At 50.5% G+C, this 19,623-nt stretch overlaps 1 protein-coding gene across 1 annotated transcript in view; it reads left to right on the plus strand.

The window, feature by feature from the left end:
• Ptprn2 (protein tyrosine phosphatase receptor type N2) overlaps window positions 1-19,623 on the plus strand; it is a 723,788-nt gene that overhangs the window by 609,595 nt on the left and 94,570 nt on the right. Inside the window, exon 14 of the mRNA XM_006988296.4 lies at window positions 16,890-17,084. Coding sequence (XP_006988358.1) covers window positions 16,890-17,084 — 195 coding nt within the window. The remainder of the gene's footprint in view (window positions 1-16,889; window positions 17,085-19,623) is intronic.

Below are 19,623 nucleotides of genomic sequence, written 5' to 3' on the forward strand. Positions count from 1 at the left end.
AAACATTCCTGGGCCCTACTATAAATTAAGCAGATGCTAAATGGCTGTTTAATTGGTACTGAATTGCATGTGTCTTGAGGTTGGAATGTGACCATCCAAGGAACTGTGCCAAAGGGAAAGTTGCCCATCAGTCCCTGGTATCTGAGGCATGTCTGTTCCCTGTGTGCTGAACTTCGTTGATCAGAATGCTCCTGCAATCTCAGGTCTGAGCATTTCCAAAGTGAAGCTATTTGAAGTTCATTCTTCCCATAAACCCTAAACTTCCAAGCGTATAGTTCCCTAATCAGTGACTACATGTCTGTTCTGCAGAGCTGCCTGGGGGCAGGGGGTGGTGAAAATGCTTCCTCAGTCACAGCTCCTGAAATGAGACAGATCCTTGGAGAGTACCAAAATCTGGAGGATGGCCAGAGAAATATGTAAGCAAAGTACAGCATGCCACCTGTCGTAGACCACAGGCCACTCCCCTTAGTCAGATGTGACTTAAAATAGCAAGCCACTTAGCGAAACACATAGAAATAAGAGGAATTGGAGCGGCTAGTTCATGGGCATCCTGAGGCCTGAGTTGATGGCTTCTTTTTGTTAAGATGGTACTGTTTTTATTTCTTGTGGATTATTAGCAGACCTGGATATTTCTTAAGTAACAGTCCTAGAAAACTTTGTGTGAGGGATAGAAAAGAATGACGGGCATGAACTCAGCCTTAGTATCCCTAGGTGGCTTTTCTGGGCTTCTTTCTGCTGTCTGGTGGTACAGGGCAGGTAGGTGGCATCTCTGGGAAGTGTGAGTCCTCTGAAGCGTGGCCAGGCTTCGAGCTTACCTCGTTCATGTTACTCCTAGATCAAGAGAAAGCCCCTCTCACAAAGTTGGGAGCTGCTCAGCTTGCCACTGCTCACCCAGGGCGGCATTTCTGGAGCTCCCTTCCCACAGCCCCTGATTCTGTTCCCTCAGCCAGCTCTGCAAAGGATAGTCACAGGATCGCTAATGCTGAGGAGCTGAGGTCCTGGCCACCCAGTTCGACAGGAGGGCAAACTCGGCACCAGAAGACAGATGACTCACTCTGCCTCCCCAGTGAGCGGGGCAGAGGTGCCTGCTCATAGACCATGTTAGGGCAGCAGCTTCTAGACACTTTGACCACAGCACTCACCTGGTACCCCTATCCATGGCAGTCTTGTCCTGTCACCAAAGTCTTTCCATGGTAGGAGGTCCTCCAGGAGATAGCGAATAGGGGCACCCCCCACCCCCCCACCCCCTGCCTCTTGGCTTATTACTGTTTGGAGATGAGAAGTTAGGCACATTGTACATCTAAATGAGACATGAGTGATACTGAATTGAAAGGAAAGGCTGCTCAGTCCTCTGGCAGACAGGGGCTCTTGTGGCCAGATGTAGGGGGCCATAGAAGGACAGAGAACAGTCACGCAGGATGTGGGCGAGGCATTCATGGTGTCCTGAGATGCCTGAGGTCAGGCAGCTTAGGCAGGGAGGCAGGAATGGGCCCGCTTCAGGCTAGTGCAGTGGAGAAGACTCCTGCTTCTGTCCACTGTGTGCTAGGAGGGTGCTTGCAAGCTGTAGGAAGGGCAGGACTGTCTGTGGGCTTCTCATCACATTCTCTGTCTCCTTCACTGCCAGGTTCTTTCCTCAGTTTCCCCTTTTCTGCATTTTATAAATGTAAATGTCTTTCTTTCTCGTTACTTGAACTCATAGCCAAAGGTGATTTGGGGGCTTTATGAAGTATGTGCTGGTGGGTGATAGACCCACATAATTGCATGGAATCCTGCCATACACCTCTCTATTTTGTTAGGCGTTTCCCCATACATGGGATTCCTTTGGCCTTGGATCCTGAGTCAGAGCGTGAGGTGCGCTTTTCAAACCAAGACTCAGAAGTACAATCTGCAAAGAAAGCTCATCCTAGGAACAACAGGGAAGACCCGGTACCCAGACCCTCCACAGAGAAGGGAGGCTAAGATGTGATTGCCCTAAGTCTAGGGCCTTCAGATAGTGCTGGGTGCTGGTCAGCCTTAAGGATCTGTGGAGACATACCCTGCAGTGTCTGGCAAGGTCACGCCAAGGTGAAGGTGCCTGGGTAGGAAATGTAAGTGAGAGGAGTCCCACTGTTGTTAGCAGCTGTCAGTTCTCTGGGGTAGAAATTGAGTGACTCTGAAGGAGTGACAGAAGTCAAGAGGTGGGTTTAGCTCAGTTTAAAAGGGAACAGCAGGAATGTGGAGACGACAAATCTCAAGGAAGGCACTAGGAGGTGGAAGCAGATAAAGAGAGTGTGGGTGTGCATCCTACCAGAAAGCCGACAGATGCACACAGCACAGCTGGACTCCCTCCAGGACAGAAGAGCCTCCTAGACTGGGCAAGAGGCTCCCCGGTCCACAGTCAGCCAAGCTGCCACCTCCCCAGGACAAAGCACATTGGTGTAGGAGTGAGGTTCCTGTAGGGTCCTGGGGTTTCTCAGGTGACCATAGCAGCTGCAGAGCCAACCCTGGGAGTACTCAGAGCAGAGGTGCTAGGCTCCATGGGAAGCAAGACTTCTCAGTCTCTGGCTGTAAGGGTAGGAGACAATGTGCCCCAGTGAGTGATATCACCCATGGGCCTTTCAGTAAGGGTGAGCCCAGCTCTCAACATCTCCACGGGGAGGTTAAGGGGCATAGTGAGGCTGAAGAAAGCTCCCTAGCCACAGAGAGAGAGAGAGAGAGAGAGAGAGAGAGAGAGAGAGACAGAGACAGAGACAGAGACAGAGACAGAGAGACAAAGAGAGATACAGAGACAGAGACAGAGCACTTTGAGGAAAACAGTTGCACTCTCAGACTAAGGAGCTAACGTAGCTTGCACAGGCCCTCAGCCCAGTAAGCTGGATGAACGAGGAAACCTACTGGGGAGGCAGAAGAGCCCCAGACAAGGGAGGGACCGGCTGAGGACACACACTGTGCTGCAATGGCTCTGCTGGGAGTCTCCTGTCAGACTCACTGATCTCTGGGAACCCCATGAGACAGGAGCCCTTTCCTCCTCTGCTCCGGGCTCCCCTCCTCCCTCCAGCCCTGGGTGGTAGCTTCACCAGGTGCTGGGTTCTGTCCTAAGCCCCCTGTACCCTGAGAAGTAAACACCTCAGGAGCCCCAGGTAACCTCAAGACCTGGGGTTTGCAGAGTTCGGAAGGAGACCAGAAAGTTTATTTCCCCTAACAGCAGAAGCTTCCAAACCAGTGGAAACTTGCTGAACTCAGTTTCTCATGGAAGTGGCATCAGACCATTTGGGGAGGACACCAGTTCCGTGGGCCTGGTAGGGGTGATGGACAGGGATGACACCCAGGGAGCTCAGGGTAGCCAGGCAAGGTGCGTGAGGACTTGAAGCAAATAAGAGCCCGGGGCTGTCCCAGGAAAAATGAGGAGCCCACAAGAAAGGAGTCTCCTTGGGGCACAAGGCAGAAGTTTGAGAAAAGGCAGAGGGCGGCAGTGAACAGTGGTCTCTGCCAGGAGAAGCATGTGGCTGTCTTTTCTCCTGTCCGGGGATGACTCTGCATGCTTGCGGCCCTCCCTCCCTCCCTCCCTCCCTCCCTCCCTCCCTCCCTCCCTCCCTCCCTCCCTCCCTCCCTCCCTCCCTCCCTCCCTTCCTTCCTTCCTGACAATCCTATTTTTACTCTGATGCCCCAAGTGTTCAGTTTCTGCTTGGGAAAATCACTGTCAATCAAGGAGGGAATTGTGGTGGGTTGTTTATACAAACACAAAAGAACCCACTGCAGAGGGAGGTGTGAACCAGCAGTCTTTCAAGATATTTTTTTGAGACAGTATCACACAACCCAGGCTCATCTTGAACCCATCTATATAGCCGAGAATGACCTTGAACTCTGCTTCCCCTGTCTGCCTTCCAAATGTGTTCAATTTCAGGTGTGCACCACAGTGGCTGGTTTGCGTGGTACTAGATGGAAACCAGGGCTTTGTGTATGTTCAGTGGCTTGGTTGACTCTTTACAGCCATGGTAAAACACCATAACCAAAACCTAGCTGAGGAGGAAAGGGTTTATTTGGCTTACACTTCAGCATCACAGTCCATCATGAAGGGAAGCCAGGGCAGAAACCCAAGCAGGAACCTGGAGGCAGGGACTGAAGCAGAGGCCATGGAGGGCACTGCTGACTGGCCTGCTCCTCTTGTCTTGCTCAGCTGGCTTTCTCATTGAACCCAGGGCCACCAGCCCAGGGACAGCACCACCCACAGTGAGCTGGGCCCTCCCACATCAGTCATAAATCAAGAAAATGACCTACAGACATTTCTACAGGCCAACCCAATGGAGGCATTTTCTCAATTGAGGTTTCTCTTCTAAGAAAATGCTAGCTTATTCAAGTTGACAAAAAAATTAACCAGGATACTATGCAAGCGAGTAACTACCAATTGAACTACATCCCCAGCCCGCAAGATCTGTTTTAGCACATGAAATATTGCAAGCAGCAAAATTAAGTGTTTGGATGTAAGGTTGTATGTATCTGTGCATACAGTTATTTAACTGTTATAATTTATTATAATCACATTAACAAGTAAAGGTGAATATCTTAAAATCCAGGAGTCTGTGGTGATTGAAGAATACAATGTGACTTTGTGACATCTCATGTCAGATCAATTAGAAAAGTTTATTCCTAATGCGTGTGTAAGGTGACATTCACACCAAGTATAGGGGGCAGGAATCTGTTGAGGACAGCCAAAAGTCTGTTTTTCTTTTTTTTTTTAATATAGTTAGAGATTGTTGTCATTTTTACCCCCTTTTTCCCCAAAGACAGTGAAGCAGAATAAATTTACATGAAGAAGTGCCCACAGAATACCATTGTATAGGCTCTTAAAATACACTGAAGCCAGAAATCATGTGTTTTGAAGCCAAGTGATGTAGTCCAGTGGGAAAGTACTGGGCAAGCATGCCCAGTGCCCTGCACCAAAACAGCAAGGTTTTAAGTAGGTGAAAATAAAATAGAGATTTGTAAGTAAACCAAGACAGTTAATTGAGATGGAAATTATTCTTACTTTGCAGATTTCCATGTTATTCCCACCCCACCTAGATCCCCGTGGCTCTCTTCTCCTCCACCAGATTCAGTGGGGAATAAAAACACTGAGAGCTAAGTGACTCCCTCCCCATTGAGAAACTGAGAAGCAGAAAACCTGTCACTGCTTCCGGAGCTGCTGCTTTGGCCTGAGGTGGTGCTCCACTCGGGGGGGCCCCAGGGCTCCCTGTTTCCATCACCTCGCCTTCCTGGCTGCAGTTGCACGTCTCCAGTGGACTCCCAGGGCAGCACTGCTGTGCAGCGATGGGAAGATGCAGTCCCAGCAGTCCCTAGGCCAGTCTCCTGGTGGGTCTATTCCCTCACACTGGACACGTGGACCCCTGCCCCCTCACAAGTTTCCCTTCCACAGAGGAGCAGACTCTGTCCCTCAGGTGCAGAGGGGCCCTCACCAGTGCCATAGATGTGAAACCCTGGGCAGGGGCTCGCACAGCCACCTGAACCCTGGGGCACTGGAGCTCCTGCATGCACTCCATGCGCACTCCCATGCTCACTGATATCTGCATTGGTGGAGGGAGAAGAGGGGGAAGGGTGGGTGAGGGTCTCGGAGCAGCTGCTTCAGCACACACACCCCCATGGCCCTGCCCTTTGGCTTAATTAAGCAGCAGCAGAATGGAAGCCTGAATACCTTTTGTGTCCTAGGCCCCTCTTCTCCCAGCCTCAAGCCACTCCTGTGCTCTTCTGCTCTGAGCCTTTGTTCTGACCCCCGCCCCAGGGAGGCCCTGCTTCTCCTCGGTGCCCACCATCCCCATCTGTCAGCTCTCGGTGCTCGGACCCCATCTGAACACCAGGCTGAGCCCCGTGGCTTCCTCCCCCCCCCCCCCACGCACACCCTTCCGATTTGCAGTCATGCACACGACGTGTGGTTAGCACTCTTCCTATCCGACCTGCCCTCCCTCCAGCACAGGGCTGAGGCCAGCCTCGGTTTCCCAGAGGGTGGCATCTGCACAGTCTGCAGCACCTGGCGGGGGCCTGCGGGTGATCAATGGCCATCAGTCAATACGGTGAACCAAGATATTGATGCACAGAGAGCCACTGTGCAGGGAGGCCATTTCCAACCCCTGAAAACCACCATGCGTGATTCCTGGAGACTGTAAGAGTGTGTGAGAAGTATTCTACAGATGTTGTCGGTGAGGATGACAGTGGTGACAAATGATTGCCCCTCCCCCATTGCCTTTTACTAAAAAAAAAAAAAAAAAAAAAAAAAGCTAGGAAGATGGGGAGAAGTTCTGGCGGAAAGTGTCTGTCCCAGCCTCACTCTGTGTCACACCCAGGCTGCCCCAAAAGACAGATGATTGATTTCTTACTGACTCAGCTATTTCAAATTGTCTGAATATGAAACTGAGCCATGAATGCCCATGGAGGCTGCCAAGGCTGGCTTCACTTGCTGAGATCATGAGGACTCTATGAACTTGGAATTCACTACTTGCTTTTTTTTTTCCCCGGGGAGCACTTGAAACTTCCTTGTGTGGGGAGTCCTCAGATGTTGGAGGCAGGGGTTTTATTTTCCTGTCCTGTGAGCTGTGTTGCTCACCCCCCTGTAACATCTGGAAGAGTCCCAGCATGACACATTTGATGTACCCTGTTCTCCATCTGAAGATTCCACTTCCAGGTGAAGCATTGCAGCTTCTAAGGGAAGCCCATCTTAGCCACGGGTTACATAAGAGTGAGTATACTTGTTAAATTGTTTTCACTGCATGTTTTTATTTTTACAACTCCTCCATGATTTCACTGGCCTGTTCCTCAGGAGAAATGCAGATGAACTCTTGAAGGAGAAGGGCTGTGGTTGAGCTCTGGGGCATGCCAATCAGTAACTTGGCAGCTGCTGAGCATGCAGAGTGATTTAGCTGCAAGTTCTCATCTCTGGGCACTGGGCTGCCTGCAGGTCAGAGGAGACACGTGCTCTTCGGTACTTTGAAGTAGGGCAGGAGATTGCATCCCAGCTCTCTTTCAGGGCCATGGAGAGCTGAGCCATGCACCTCTCTTTTATCAGACAGGAAGCTGGGGTTTCTGCCAGTAGGACTTGACTCCCATTCCAAATGGTGGCCCTTTTAAGGACTCACATTGCTCCCTGGTGCGGGGTGTCCAGGACCCCCGAAGTATGCTGGCGTGCTACCTGGGTGCCACAAGCATGTATCTTTTGAAGCCCTGATTTTGTAGACAGAAGACAGGCAGGAATGACCCTCTCCTTGTTCAGGAGGCAGGATGGACTGAAACAGCAGCGTAGGCTTGGTTCTACCATGGCTGGCTGTGATATGCGCTCAGAAGAGCATGGGGGCTGTTGGGGCGGGTGCCTGCAGGAGGGAGCTTGTCTTTCTGTTATTAGTGTCAGATGCTGCCGAGACAGTTCCAGACTGAGAGAGGCAAGGAAAGCCATCTTTCTCTTATGTCAGTTAAAATGTGTCTGCTTTAAGTTTTATTTTGAGAAAACATCTTGTAAGACGGGGAACATTACTCAGTACTGTTCAATAAACATTGCTCTCCTAGCACTGTTTTGCTTAGTCACAAAGCTGTGAGGCACAGTACCTCAGATCACACAGCTGTGTGCACACTGCTGCAGAGCTCAGGGCTACAGCACAGGGAATCCCAGGAGGCTGGGTGGGTGGCGCCCAGCAGTCCAGAACCTGACAGCAAGGCCTTCTGAGCTGCTGTCCTGCTGATCTCAGCAGAGCCCAGCTCAGGAGTGGCTCTGAGGAAGACTGTCTTCCTGATGTGTGGGTGTGCCAGCATGTGCCCATGTGGAAATATAAAAGCTCATTTACATATTGGGCACCTTGAAGCTAAGAACAGAAGAGATCATTGGAGGTGCTAGGACCACATCACCTGGAAGGTGGTTGCTAGGTAGCTGGGTAGAACCATTTAGAATGAGAATGGTTGTCACAAGTGAGGAATAAGTGACACTCTGGGGCCTGCTGTTGCTTTGCCCTTGAGTAAGGAAGGCGATGGTGACTTGCTCGTCAGAGAGATTCTTTTGGAGTGTTTGTATAAAGTAGCCCTCACTTAGGGCCGAAAGTTCTCCTCTGCAACCTTTAGTTCAGGATGGCATAAAAGCCAGTGAAATGAAATTATGCTTATGAATGAGGAGATGTAAGTAAACAAGAAACCCTCAATAAGTGTTCTTTCTCATCCTGAACGACCATACCTCCCTTGCATGCTTTGTGAACGTCACATTGAATGTAGAACGTTATGAATGCTAAATACGCCTTCTATTGGTTATTTGTATTACAAAACGATTACGTGGTTGGAATTGGAAAGCACAAATGAGACACCTACGACTTGTCAACGGCCAGTGTCTTCCTGCCTGGATCCAGCCTGGCGTCTCCCTCCTTAGGCAGGACACCCTGCGGTCACATGCCCTCACCCCCTGGAGGTGGGGGAGCACAGGCTTCTCTACCATTTGGGTCTGGCAGGCACCAGGGGACCACTTCCCTAGCCCTTGCTCAGGAGAGCAGCGACCCCCCCACCCCACCCTGCTCCGGGGCCACTGGGTTCAGGGCGGCCTCCTAGGGTTGTATCCAGCCTGCAGAGTAATTGGCCTTTATCCCGCCCAGCACATCATAATGAACCATTTTCCCTCTGCGCCTTTGTATGTTTCTTCCTTACTTTTGTCCCGTTACTACTAATTATGCTCCACCAATAACCCTAAAAATCCCAGGCGGCCTTTGTGTGCACACTCTGTCAGGCTCAGCTTTGTGCCGCCGATTGTTCCTCGAAAGGTGCGGGAGCGTTCCCCAGCCTTTGTAGTCCTGGTCTTTTGCCGGAATTTGAGAGTGACAGGTCTTTTCTCTGGGAGTGATTCCCGCTCTGTAATTTTCCCCGTCAGACGCAAAGCTGAGAAATGAGGCATTTGCTTATTGTGTGTATGGATGAATTTCTGCCCCCAGAATCCTATTCAACTTATTTTGCAAATTGTGCTATAAAGAAGTATAAAATACTTGGAGGGCCCTGCAGAAGCCTCCCAGGGCCTGAGCTCAGCAAGGAGCAGAAGCAAACGGCCACACAGCAAGAGACAATGATGGTCTCACAAGGCTTGTGTGCATCTCTGAAAACTGAGTCTGTGTCCTTACGCCCCAAGGACCTGTTCTGGGTGGCGTAAGCTCCCCAGTCCAGAGCTGACGGGGACTGTGGGACTCTGTACATGCTGTTCTAGAGATACAGCTCTAAGGTCTCCAAGCCCGTGAGTAGGCCAACAGGGCACAGGTGGCAGCGTTTGGGGCCCAGTGCCCTGGACTTGCCCACTGGGCTCTGCATATGATGAAAATAGTACTATACCCCAAAGATTGCTTGAAGGAGAGATTGGCTGCAGGCTGCAGACCCTCTGTGTCTTACCCTTCTTAGCAAGCCACATGCCATGTGGCTATCTTAAAATAGCGCAGCTCACACTGCTGTGGTTTAACGATACAGCATTAAAAGCTAAGAGGTGAACCAGTAGTGGCAGGGTTGGGGCCACAGCCCCACACTGTCACCTGCAGCAGCTGGAGTAGCCCCCGTAATCTTTTAGGAACCTTGACTCATGTAAAACCAGATTCTTGGCTTTTCTACAGAAAGTAATTTCAGGATGAGCTGTATGAAGCAGAACTAGGGCTTATTAAAAGACTTTTTTTCCAGTTCTAAGATTTTTTTTTTAATGTGTATGAGTGTTTGCCCACATTTTTATATGTGTGCACGTGCAACCCCTGTGCCCTCAGAGGCCAGAATAGGGAGTTGGATCCCTTAGTGCAGGAGTTACAGGTGGGGGCAAGCCTCCATGGGGATGCTGGGAGCCGAACTCGGGTCTTTGGCAAGTGTAGCAAGGGCTTTTAACCACTGTCTCCAGCCCCTATGTTAAAAGACATTTTTTTAAACATGAATTTTCACATGAGGATAAAGAGAAAGGCACTCAAGCAGACAGTGAGGCACATCTGAGAGCATGGTCACTGGCCTCTCTAGCCTCTGGAGTTACATCTCTGAGGGTTGATAAGGAATCTAAATGAGATCGCGGGGTGGTTCTTTTGCTTTGAGTAGGATGCGCTGAGACCGTAAAACACTAGGTCACAGGGTTACAGAGAAGTTAAGATTTTTTTTTTCTTTTACTTTAAACAGGATTTTTTTTTTCCAATTCCTAGAAAATTATCTGGGAAAGGAGTAAAGCCACACTTGAAGGTCACACTGACCTTGGCCTTAGACACAGTTGGCTACTGTGTTAGCATAAACCGGCTCTGTGAAAAAGAGCTACCTCTGTCAGCAGCCCTCACAGCAGATGTTACTCACGCTGGAAGCCTTGACTTATTAACTGGTGAGAGGCTACAACCAGACCCCTCCTCTTCCTATGGACCTGGAACTTTCTCTGTCTTTCTATGTGGACTCGAGGATTATGGAACAATTGTCTTTTTTTTTTTTAAATTCTAATTGTTATGGCTCTACCTGGAAATGGGGGGAGGGGAGTAATAACTTTGGTAAATCGAGAGGTTAGATATCAAAACAGGTGTGGTGTGGGTGGCCCTGCGGCCTTAGTCCAGTAGGAGCAGCCCTTGTGGGATTGCAGTATCCTGCAGTGAGGATCTCCAGAGAGTCAGTTCCCTTGGCTGGTGAGAGCTGCATGTTGAGTAGGCACCAAGCTGTGCTCTGTACCTCACAGACATTAACTTAGCTTCCTCCCAGAAACCTGCGGGAGGAGTCCTGATCCACATCACACGGATTTAGAGAATTTGTGCTTTGTCACCCCAATGTTAGCAGCAGAGCTGGGACTTACACCTGGGCTGTTCAGCTCTAGAGTCTCATCCTAAGCCACTGCACGCCTCTCTCTCTCACTGAAGTCTCTGAGATGCTTACTTCCCAAGAGTAGAAGCAAGTCACAGTCACTGACATTGTCACCATGGGAACCGCCTGCAAAGTCACACTCTTCTTCCATGGCTGTCCTCGTACAGGACATACAGGCTTCCCATTAGGAGCTGAACACATCTTTCACCTAACTTCCTCGACAACTTTCTCAACACATGAGAGGCCCAAAACCAGGTGCCCTGAACCAACTAACCTCTCTAGAAAGACACAGAGAAAGCGGCCTGCTCCAGATGTGGATCCTGTTGTAGAGACACAGGGCCTGCCCCAGATGTGGATCCTGTTGTAGAGACACAAGGCCTGCTCCAGATGTGGATCCTGTTGTAGAGGCACAGGGCCTGCCCCAGATGTGGATCCTGTTGTAGAGACACAGGGCCTGCCCCAGATGTGGATCCTGTTGTAGAGACACAGGGCCTGCTCCAGATGTGGATCCTGTTGTAGAGACACAGGGCCTGCTCCAGATGTGGATCCTGTTGTAGAGACACAGGGCGTGCTCCAGATGTGGATCCTGTTGTAGAGACACAGGGCCTGCTCCAGATGTGGATCCTGTTGTAGAGACACAGGGCCTGCTCCAGATGTGGATCCCGTTGTAGAGACACAGGGCCTGCTCCAGACAGACCTGAGCTCATTCTAGAAAGACACAGAGCCCTTTCCTAAAATGCCATGTGACACAGTGTTCCCCTTTGCTATCCGGGAATGTATTTTAGCTTATGTACTGCGGCTGTTCTTCGTTGTTGAAGAATAATTTGGATAGAAAAAGGTGACAGACAGACACAGGCACACTCTCCCTTGTTGAGCTCTAGCCTTCCGGGCAGGTATAGCACAAGCTGTCTGTTACTGTTCTCAGTGTGTGCAGGAACTTCTGAAAGGAATTCTGTGGGCTGCTCTTGACCCTACAGCAGCATCTGATACCCAGAGTGTCCTGTTAAATGGGCTTCTCTCACTCATGAGCAATCAGCCACCTGTTGGCTGCTGAGTCACGATCTGCTAGGAAGCTTCTGTCTTCTTGGTGAACTCCAGGCTGTACTGACAGCCCTGGGCTATTTTCACTGAAGCGATGTCCCAGCTCACAGATGGCATCTTTGGTAATTACTAGACTTCATCCAGAATTTGCATATATTAAGGAGTCGTTTTCTTTCAAATTAAGGTGGGTAGATACCAGCCTGCCATCCATCCAAGAGAAAACCTGTTTGCCAAACCCTCCTGTATGCACAGCAGGGTTTGTGACCCCAGGTGAAGTCCCGGAGCTGTCAAGGAGGTGGATGCTATGGTTTTTCTGGGCCCATGCCTTCCTTAACTGATGCTTTGGACATGCCTGTGTACCTGCATTGTCCTTTAGGACATTTATAGAATTAACCTGGGACTCTCTATTCAGGGGATGGTTTGCTGCCAAGGTTATTGATGAGAATTTCCAAACACAGTCAGGCAGTCTCCAGGCTTCCTTCAAGCATGCCCATGCAGCTTGGTTAGCAACACCAATTATCTTTTGCTCTGGAAAACTCTCCCTCACAGCTCTGCCTGGACCCACTTCTCAGAGCATAATCTGTAGGACGTGTGTGCCACCCATGGCATGCCTGCCACTTGTCCATAGCTACCTCCGGTGTCCCTGGCATAGCCCCACCACTACCACCACCACGTGGTAAACATAGGTGACATGAACCCAGGGAGCACACTGGTCACACGCAGTGCCCACAGGATGGCTACGAAGGCTGTGACTTCACATCCTTACAGTGTAAATGTTTGTGCTCACTCAGCCTTTCCTCCTTGCCTGCAGTCAAGCAAGCCCTGCCCTCGTCTGTCACTCTGTATGTATGCTCACCCTCTCAGGTGTGGGCAGGGCTCTCAGAAGGACGGATGCAGAAGCACAGAGAAGCTGTACGTGCCAGCTTTCAGCTTTAGGGGGGAACATGGAAGTTTCTACATTCCAACTAGACCAGAAGCTTGGATCTTGATCATTTTACAGACCCAGAGACCTGGACTTTAAAAGCCACAAGGCCAGAGATGACTCAGTTGGCAAAGTTCCTGCCAAATAAGCCTGAGAACACGAGTTTGGCTCTCCAGCTACTGTGAAAAGCCGGGACTGGTGATGCATGCACAAAGGAGGCGGAGCAAGAGGATCCGTGGGGCTCAGTGGCTGGCTAGCTAGTTTTGCCAAATCAGCAAGCTCTAATTTCAGAGAGAGACCCTATCTCAAAAAATTAGATGGAGTTCGCCCTGATAGTTCTTAATTCTAGTAGTTGGAAGGCAGAGGCTGGTGAATCTCTGAGTTCCAGACCAGCCAGGGATACCTAGTAAGACCCTATCTTAAAGAGAGAGAGAAAGAGAGTAAGACACTGATGTTGACCTCTGGCATGTGCGCACTCACAAAAAGTACACATGTACACATATGTATGTCACACACGTATACACAAGCCTGAGTAGCAGGCCACATTGTTTCCATTGTGATGAAAAGACAAAATATGGCCTTTGTGCTGTTAATTTAGAAACCATGGCCAACCCAAAGGACAAAGTGTTAGACCAATCCCTGACTTCCTCCTGCTGGAATCAAGACATCAAGGCATCACTGTCCGCAGCCGTCGACAGAAGGGCCCATGTAGGATTCAGTTCTACACAGGCTGCTAAGGGACACCTGGTGACCGAGATGCCCAGAACCCCTCTATCAGCTGACTGGTAGATTCATTCAGACCTTCACACACACACAGAGAGAGAGAGAGAGAGAGAGAGAGAGAGAGAGAGAGAGAGAGAGAGAGAGAGAGAGAGAGAGAGAGAATAAGTACATCAGAGAGTTGGGGGAGAGTCAACATTGGGAAGGGAAGCATCTCAAATAAAGCCATAGAGAGAGATTTGCTTCTATTCCACGGAGGGAAACATCAGAAGTTGCAGCTTGATGCTTCATAATCCCAGGGCCTGCACAGGGTGTCCGTAGCCCAGGCTTCACCCTGAATGTGTTTGTTAGCTCACGGATAAGGTTTTCATCTCCATGTGCCCAGTCCTTGCAGCACTGCAGTCTCACGGGTTGACTGCTACAGGTTCCCAGGTCTCAGATCAGAAAGGCTGGGAAGATGAGGCAAGAAGGGAGACCACCATGGCCCGGGTGCAGCAGATCCAGGGTACCTTGTCCTGGGCCAGGCTGGAGGGCCAGGTTTGGGCAGTGTGCAGCCAAGAGAATGGTCAAGGCAGGACACATGTTGAAAGGTGTCTACAGTGCCGTTTGGGACCACGGAGTCCCTGTGGGAACCAGGGAAGGCTTTATGCACAATGACCTCCCCCAGCCAGGTAGAAGTATTTTCACAAGGTCACAGTCAGCCCCTGGAGGCATTTCTACCCTGACAAGCAAGTGGAGCCGTGTGGTGGACGTGAGGATTTCCACAGAGGTAGAGGAGCTGGGCAGCTTGTTCCTAAGAGTATGTGAGCTATGAAGAGACGGATGCAGCAGACAGCAGAGCTGCCTAAGTGAAGGTTCAGAATGTGTCTGTGAACACCGCAGCATCAGGGAAGAACAGAGAGACATGCTCCTTCACCTCTGCTGCTGCCCTTCTGCGCCAGCTCAGCATGGAAACCCTCTCCCAGAAAGCAGCTTGAGACCTGCGCTTAGCGTGTCCTCCACAGGAGCTGTTCAGGGGTGGGCCCCTCCTCCTGGCCCCGTGACCATGCTGCCTGCGAAGGCCCAGTGTGTGTTCTTAGCAGCATTTCTTTACGTCCGTGCCTAGCTCTGAATGCACTGTGAGCTCGGGGAAGTCAGATCCGGGATCCTCTCCCATGTGATGAGCAAATGACGACAGTGAGCACCCGGCTGTGCCAGAGTCTACACTTCATTGTTTGTTTGAGACCAGGTCTCACTGGCTGGCTGTGTAGGGCCTTGATGGCCTTTTGCCTCGCCCTCCCCTGTGCTGGGATTAGAAGTGTCCTACCACACCCAGCTATTTAACCCTCCACGACTGTGAAGTTGGTACTGTTGTCACATTTCACAAATGAGGAGACCGAGGCCCATTGTGGTAAGACAATGTGCTCACATTCATACAGACATGGCTGAAGCCAGGATTCCAAAGTCCGGCACTCTAGCTCCAGGCTCTGTGAATTAACGGATAAATGGATGTGTATCCTAGAAGTCAAGGGGACAAACAGATTCTGAAGCTGCTCTGTTCCGGATGCTTGGCCATCCATCATGAGATATCTCAGATATCCTCGTTGTCTCTGTATCCTCGGGGCAGCTCTGTGGAAATGCTAACCCTCTCTGGCTCACCCACAGAATCATGGAAACAATATGAGCCCTGGAAAGCCCTACCAGGTGCCTCCATGGCTGCCTTCATATACACCAGTAGAGGCCAGTGGCTGCTTGGATCCCCAGGACATGGCCCCATGTATCTCCTGACTCCCCTCCAAGGCTATACACACCATCACCCTCAGCCTACGACCCACTCACCAGATACACCCTCTCGTAGAGACAGTCAGACTTCATTCTTTCCTGGAAGTTCAGTGTTTTCCCTTATGATCCTCCTGCCTCCACCTTCCTGGTGCTGAGGTTACAGGGTAGGATGTCATGCCAGGTTCGTGTGTTGCCAAAGATGGGACACAGTGTTTGATGCATGCTGGGCAGGCACTCCACCCACTGAGATGCACACCTAACCCTACAGGACTACTTTAATGTTCACTTCAGCCATGGATGCTCAGCTCTGCTGGTTGACGTCAGAGGACTTTCCAGGACAGGCACCAAAACAACACAGAGAAACCCTATCTCAAAACAAAAACAAAAACAAAAAAACAAAAAACAAAAAACAAAAACAAAAAACAAAAAAACAAACCCTCTGAGGCAGCAAGCGTATGAAAAGATTACAGAGAACAAGGAGAGTCAAGGCCAGGTTGGCCCCTGTTGCCCCTTATGTGAGAGGCCTCCCCACTCTCTACAGGTCTCCTCTTCTGGGGTTCACCTTATCTTCTCATCATGTCCAGGGTCCCATGATGACCTTCGCTGTCTCAGCTGCTTTCAAGTCTCAAGGCTTATGTGGGCCACCAGCCCCAGAAGAGGGCCCTGCTGTAGCTTGGGGGTTGAACTCTCTTAAGGACCTCTGGTGGAGAGAAGCCAGAGCATGGGTGTCTGTCTACTGCAGAGAGCTGAGCAGATGGGAGAGAGTCTCTGTCTGGTGGCCTCTGTCTGAAGCCAGAGGTAACCGCGACCCAGGGTGAAGGAGATGAGGACATGGCCGTGGTCTCTAACTTCCTGCCACTGCCCTGGCTAGCTAAACAGGCCTTTGGTTCCCGCTGCTGGCGAGGGCATGATCCTTTTTCCTGCTGTTCTGTGGGGCTCAGCTGTACTTTCCAATCTCCTATTGATGACATTTCATTTTGGTGATTCACGACACAGTTTCATCTTCTCCACATGCAGAGGGGCTCATTGTGTCTTAACTCTGGGAAGCTTCCAGAATGGGTTCTTGTCAGCCAGAAGGTGGGAGCTGTAGGGTAAAGCCAAAGGTCAAAGGTCAAGGTCAGTGCCAAGGGATTGTGCTGCCAAGATCCTAGGATCCTCACCTGTCAGAATGGGAGTTGTTTGGGGGGGGGGGTGGAGAAGAAAATGCTAGACTGAGGCTGCCCTTACCTTGTAGCAGACTCCTTGTCTCCCATGTGACCTATGTTCTAATGAGAAAGGAAAGATTCTCACTCCATCTATGTTTCCTTGTCCTTGACCAGAATATGACAAAGGAGACTGCTTTAGAGATCTATGTGGTGATGGGGGTTGCGTCTGCTCCTGGGTATAGATGTGTGTGTGTGTGTATACACACTTGTCCTCAGAGCCAACTTGCTTCAGTGGCTTGTAGATCTCAGAGGGTGTAAGGATGGTGCCTCAAAACACACCAACGGGCTTGCTGAATCATTATGGGCTGTCTAGAGGCCAAGAGCATGGATTCTCACTAGAGCTGGCCTTGACTAAGACTGGGTAGACAGGTAAAAAGAGAGCTGGCCTGCAGTCCTGTGGAAGCTCTAAACAGGTTTCCCCGAAGGCTGCTGACCCTGACTCTGCCCTGGCTGTCTTGCAGGAGCTATGCCGCCAGCGTATGTCTGTCCGGCCACAGGATCGCCCTGAGGGACCACACACATCACGCATCAACAGTGTCTCCTCCCAATTCAGCGATGGGCCGATGCCTAGTCCTTCAGCTCGGAGCAGCACTTCATCCTGGTCTGAGGAGCCCGTCCAGTCTAACATGGACATCTCTACTGGCCACATGATCCTGGTAAGGCTCACATCCTCGACGGTGCTTCTGACTTCTGTGAAGGAATGGCAGGTGGGGCCGGGTGTGCGTGCTCTACCCGTGTCTCTCCGTCAATTGCTTCCGAACCTTGGAACTTGCTAGTATCCCCCTCTGTGTCCTGGATATAAACCACAGGTGTGTTTATCACTGAACTCTTTCTGTCCTGCTTAGAGCACACATGTGCACATGCAGGCTTGCTCCCTTGGACTTGAGATGTCCTGGGAATACATGCCTTTTAGTGCCAGCTGTGAGTGACACTCTGTTGGCTTTTGACTAACAGTAAGTGGCTGTTGCCTCCTTTACCCTGTTTCCAGTCCAATAAATGCTGTCTGAGTAGAAAGAAAAATCAACAAATGTCATTCATGGGCAATGCAAAACTGATGCTAAGGAGGCAGGGGGAGGTATGAACCATCTACAGCCCGTCACCAGAGCTTCTGGAGGCCCATTGCTGACACACATGGCTTCTTTGCAGGGCTATGACTTTCCCTGGTACATTTCCTTTGGAGCAAGCAAGGACAAAGTGGCTGTGTTGCTTCCTGGTCTATCATTAATGTCCAGTTTCATTAGCAGAGATGTTCGTAACTCAGAGTTTCTTCAGGCTGTCCCTTGTCCATCTTAGCAGTGGGCACCTTCCTGTTGTGGGAATGTGAAATAAAAACACTCAGCATATGACCATGTTATTTTTCACATGGGGATGGGGGCTCTGCCAGCCTGAGGCACAGTCCAGTTCCCTGCTTAAGAAGCAACTGCAAGCTGGGCGGTGGTGGCGCACACCTTTAATCCCAGCACTCGGGAGGCAGAGCCAGGTGGATCTCTGTGAGCTCAAGGCCAGCCTGGTCTACAGAGTGAGATCCAGGACAGGCACCAAAACTACACAGAGAAACCATGTCTCAAAAAAAAAAAGCAAATAAATAAAACAGACAAACAAAAAAGAAGCAACTACTGTGATCACGGATCAGGGAAATACCAACTCTGTACAGTTAGTTACCCTGTCTTGAGGGAGCCCTGTACATTGTCCTTATACACTTACCTTGAGGTACCTTCCTTAGCTGATTTATCCAGTCACAATGTGGTGTGGTGGCCACAGGAAGCTGGAAAACTATTTATTGCTAAGAAGTCTCCTGGTAGAGCCAGCAGGCCAAGCAAAAGCCACATTGACCAAGAACGTCCTGTGAATATCGAAGCCAGGACATCAGGGATCTTGCTAGCCTAGACTCCAGTGGACATATAGGGAGGCCGAGGCATACAGCAGTCCACTTCCCAGAGGACACATGGCCACAGGAGGGCATCCCTTCTCTGTGCTGTCTGTGACTTGGCCTGCTTGCTTCTGTTTCTTCTTGAAATGGGACCCCAAAATGCTGCTTGGGGATAGAGGTGCTAAGGGGAGGGCCTCTCGCCCCTGGGGCAGACAGCAGAAGGGCCATGCTCCCATCTTATTCTTCATCAGTCTGTTAACTGTGCACATGCCTGGTGCTTGCAGACTGTTACAGTGACAAATGTCCTCTGGATGGACAGCAATTCCTGAACTTAGTTCTGACTTCTCAAGGACTTTGACATTCGTCCCTTTAAGAAAAGGAACCGAGGAGTCCAGAGACACTGAGAGTTGATGCTGGCAGGAAGGAGTCAGTACATGAGCTCATCAATAGTGGCTCCTTTCAGCCCGTGTGATCTGGTATTTATTTCATGACTTTGGGTCACAATTTGGTAATACCTTGTGTCTATGTGGTATATGATATACATCTTTCAAGAGAAACTGTGTTTGGACCTGAGTGGCAATTCTGAGGTCAGCAGGAGGGACTCAGTCTCCAAGTAGCCAAGACCTCGCTGTTCTAAAGCAAGGCAGCCCAGGCAGAGGTCAGCACTGGAGTCCAACACAGGCATTTCCCTGAAGGCAGTCATGGCTTCACCCACCCACGGCACCAGATGTGGAAATACATTCAGAGATTGTAAGCCCCGGGGGATCCAGGCACTTCCAGGAATTATTGCTTCTACTTCTGTGGCAGGAGATGTGACTCAACACTTTCTCTCAGGCTTCAGGCCAGGAGGCAGGATGACCTAATCACTGCATTCATGAAGGGCCGGGCCATGTCTTAGACCTCTGTTTTCTCTGCACCCAGTAGTCCTGATTCCCTTTTCAGGTGGGGTCATGTCACACAGCATCTTGCCTCGGAATTTCTCTGGTACAGAACCTGAGAAGCCCAGAACCCTAGGCTCTTTCTTCAGATCTCGCCCATTTAGTACACAGGCTGTGAAACTCCCCTCAAGTTTTAGCAGAATGGGACTGACCTAGGGTTGAGGCCAAGACAGCATGTTTCCAGCGACCCTGGGTCGAGGTCATGCCCCAGCCCTGTGCAGCCCCTCTGCACAGACTGTGGAGCCACACATGTCAGCCCTTTGCAACTGACCTTGGCTCATTAAAGCTACAGGGAAGGTAATTGCAATGATCAGTCACCCCGACCCTCAGTGGGAAAGTGCTTGCTAATTGGCCTGCTGGCAAGACGAACATGCTAAAATACACAGC

Source organism: Peromyscus maniculatus, chromosome 14 (genome assembly GCF_049852395.1).
Source record: "Peromyscus maniculatus bairdii isolate BWxNUB_F1_BW_parent chromosome 14, HU_Pman_BW_mat_3.1, whole genome shotgun sequence".
Lineage (NCBI taxonomy): Eukaryota > Metazoa > Chordata > Mammalia > Rodentia > Cricetidae > Peromyscus > Peromyscus maniculatus.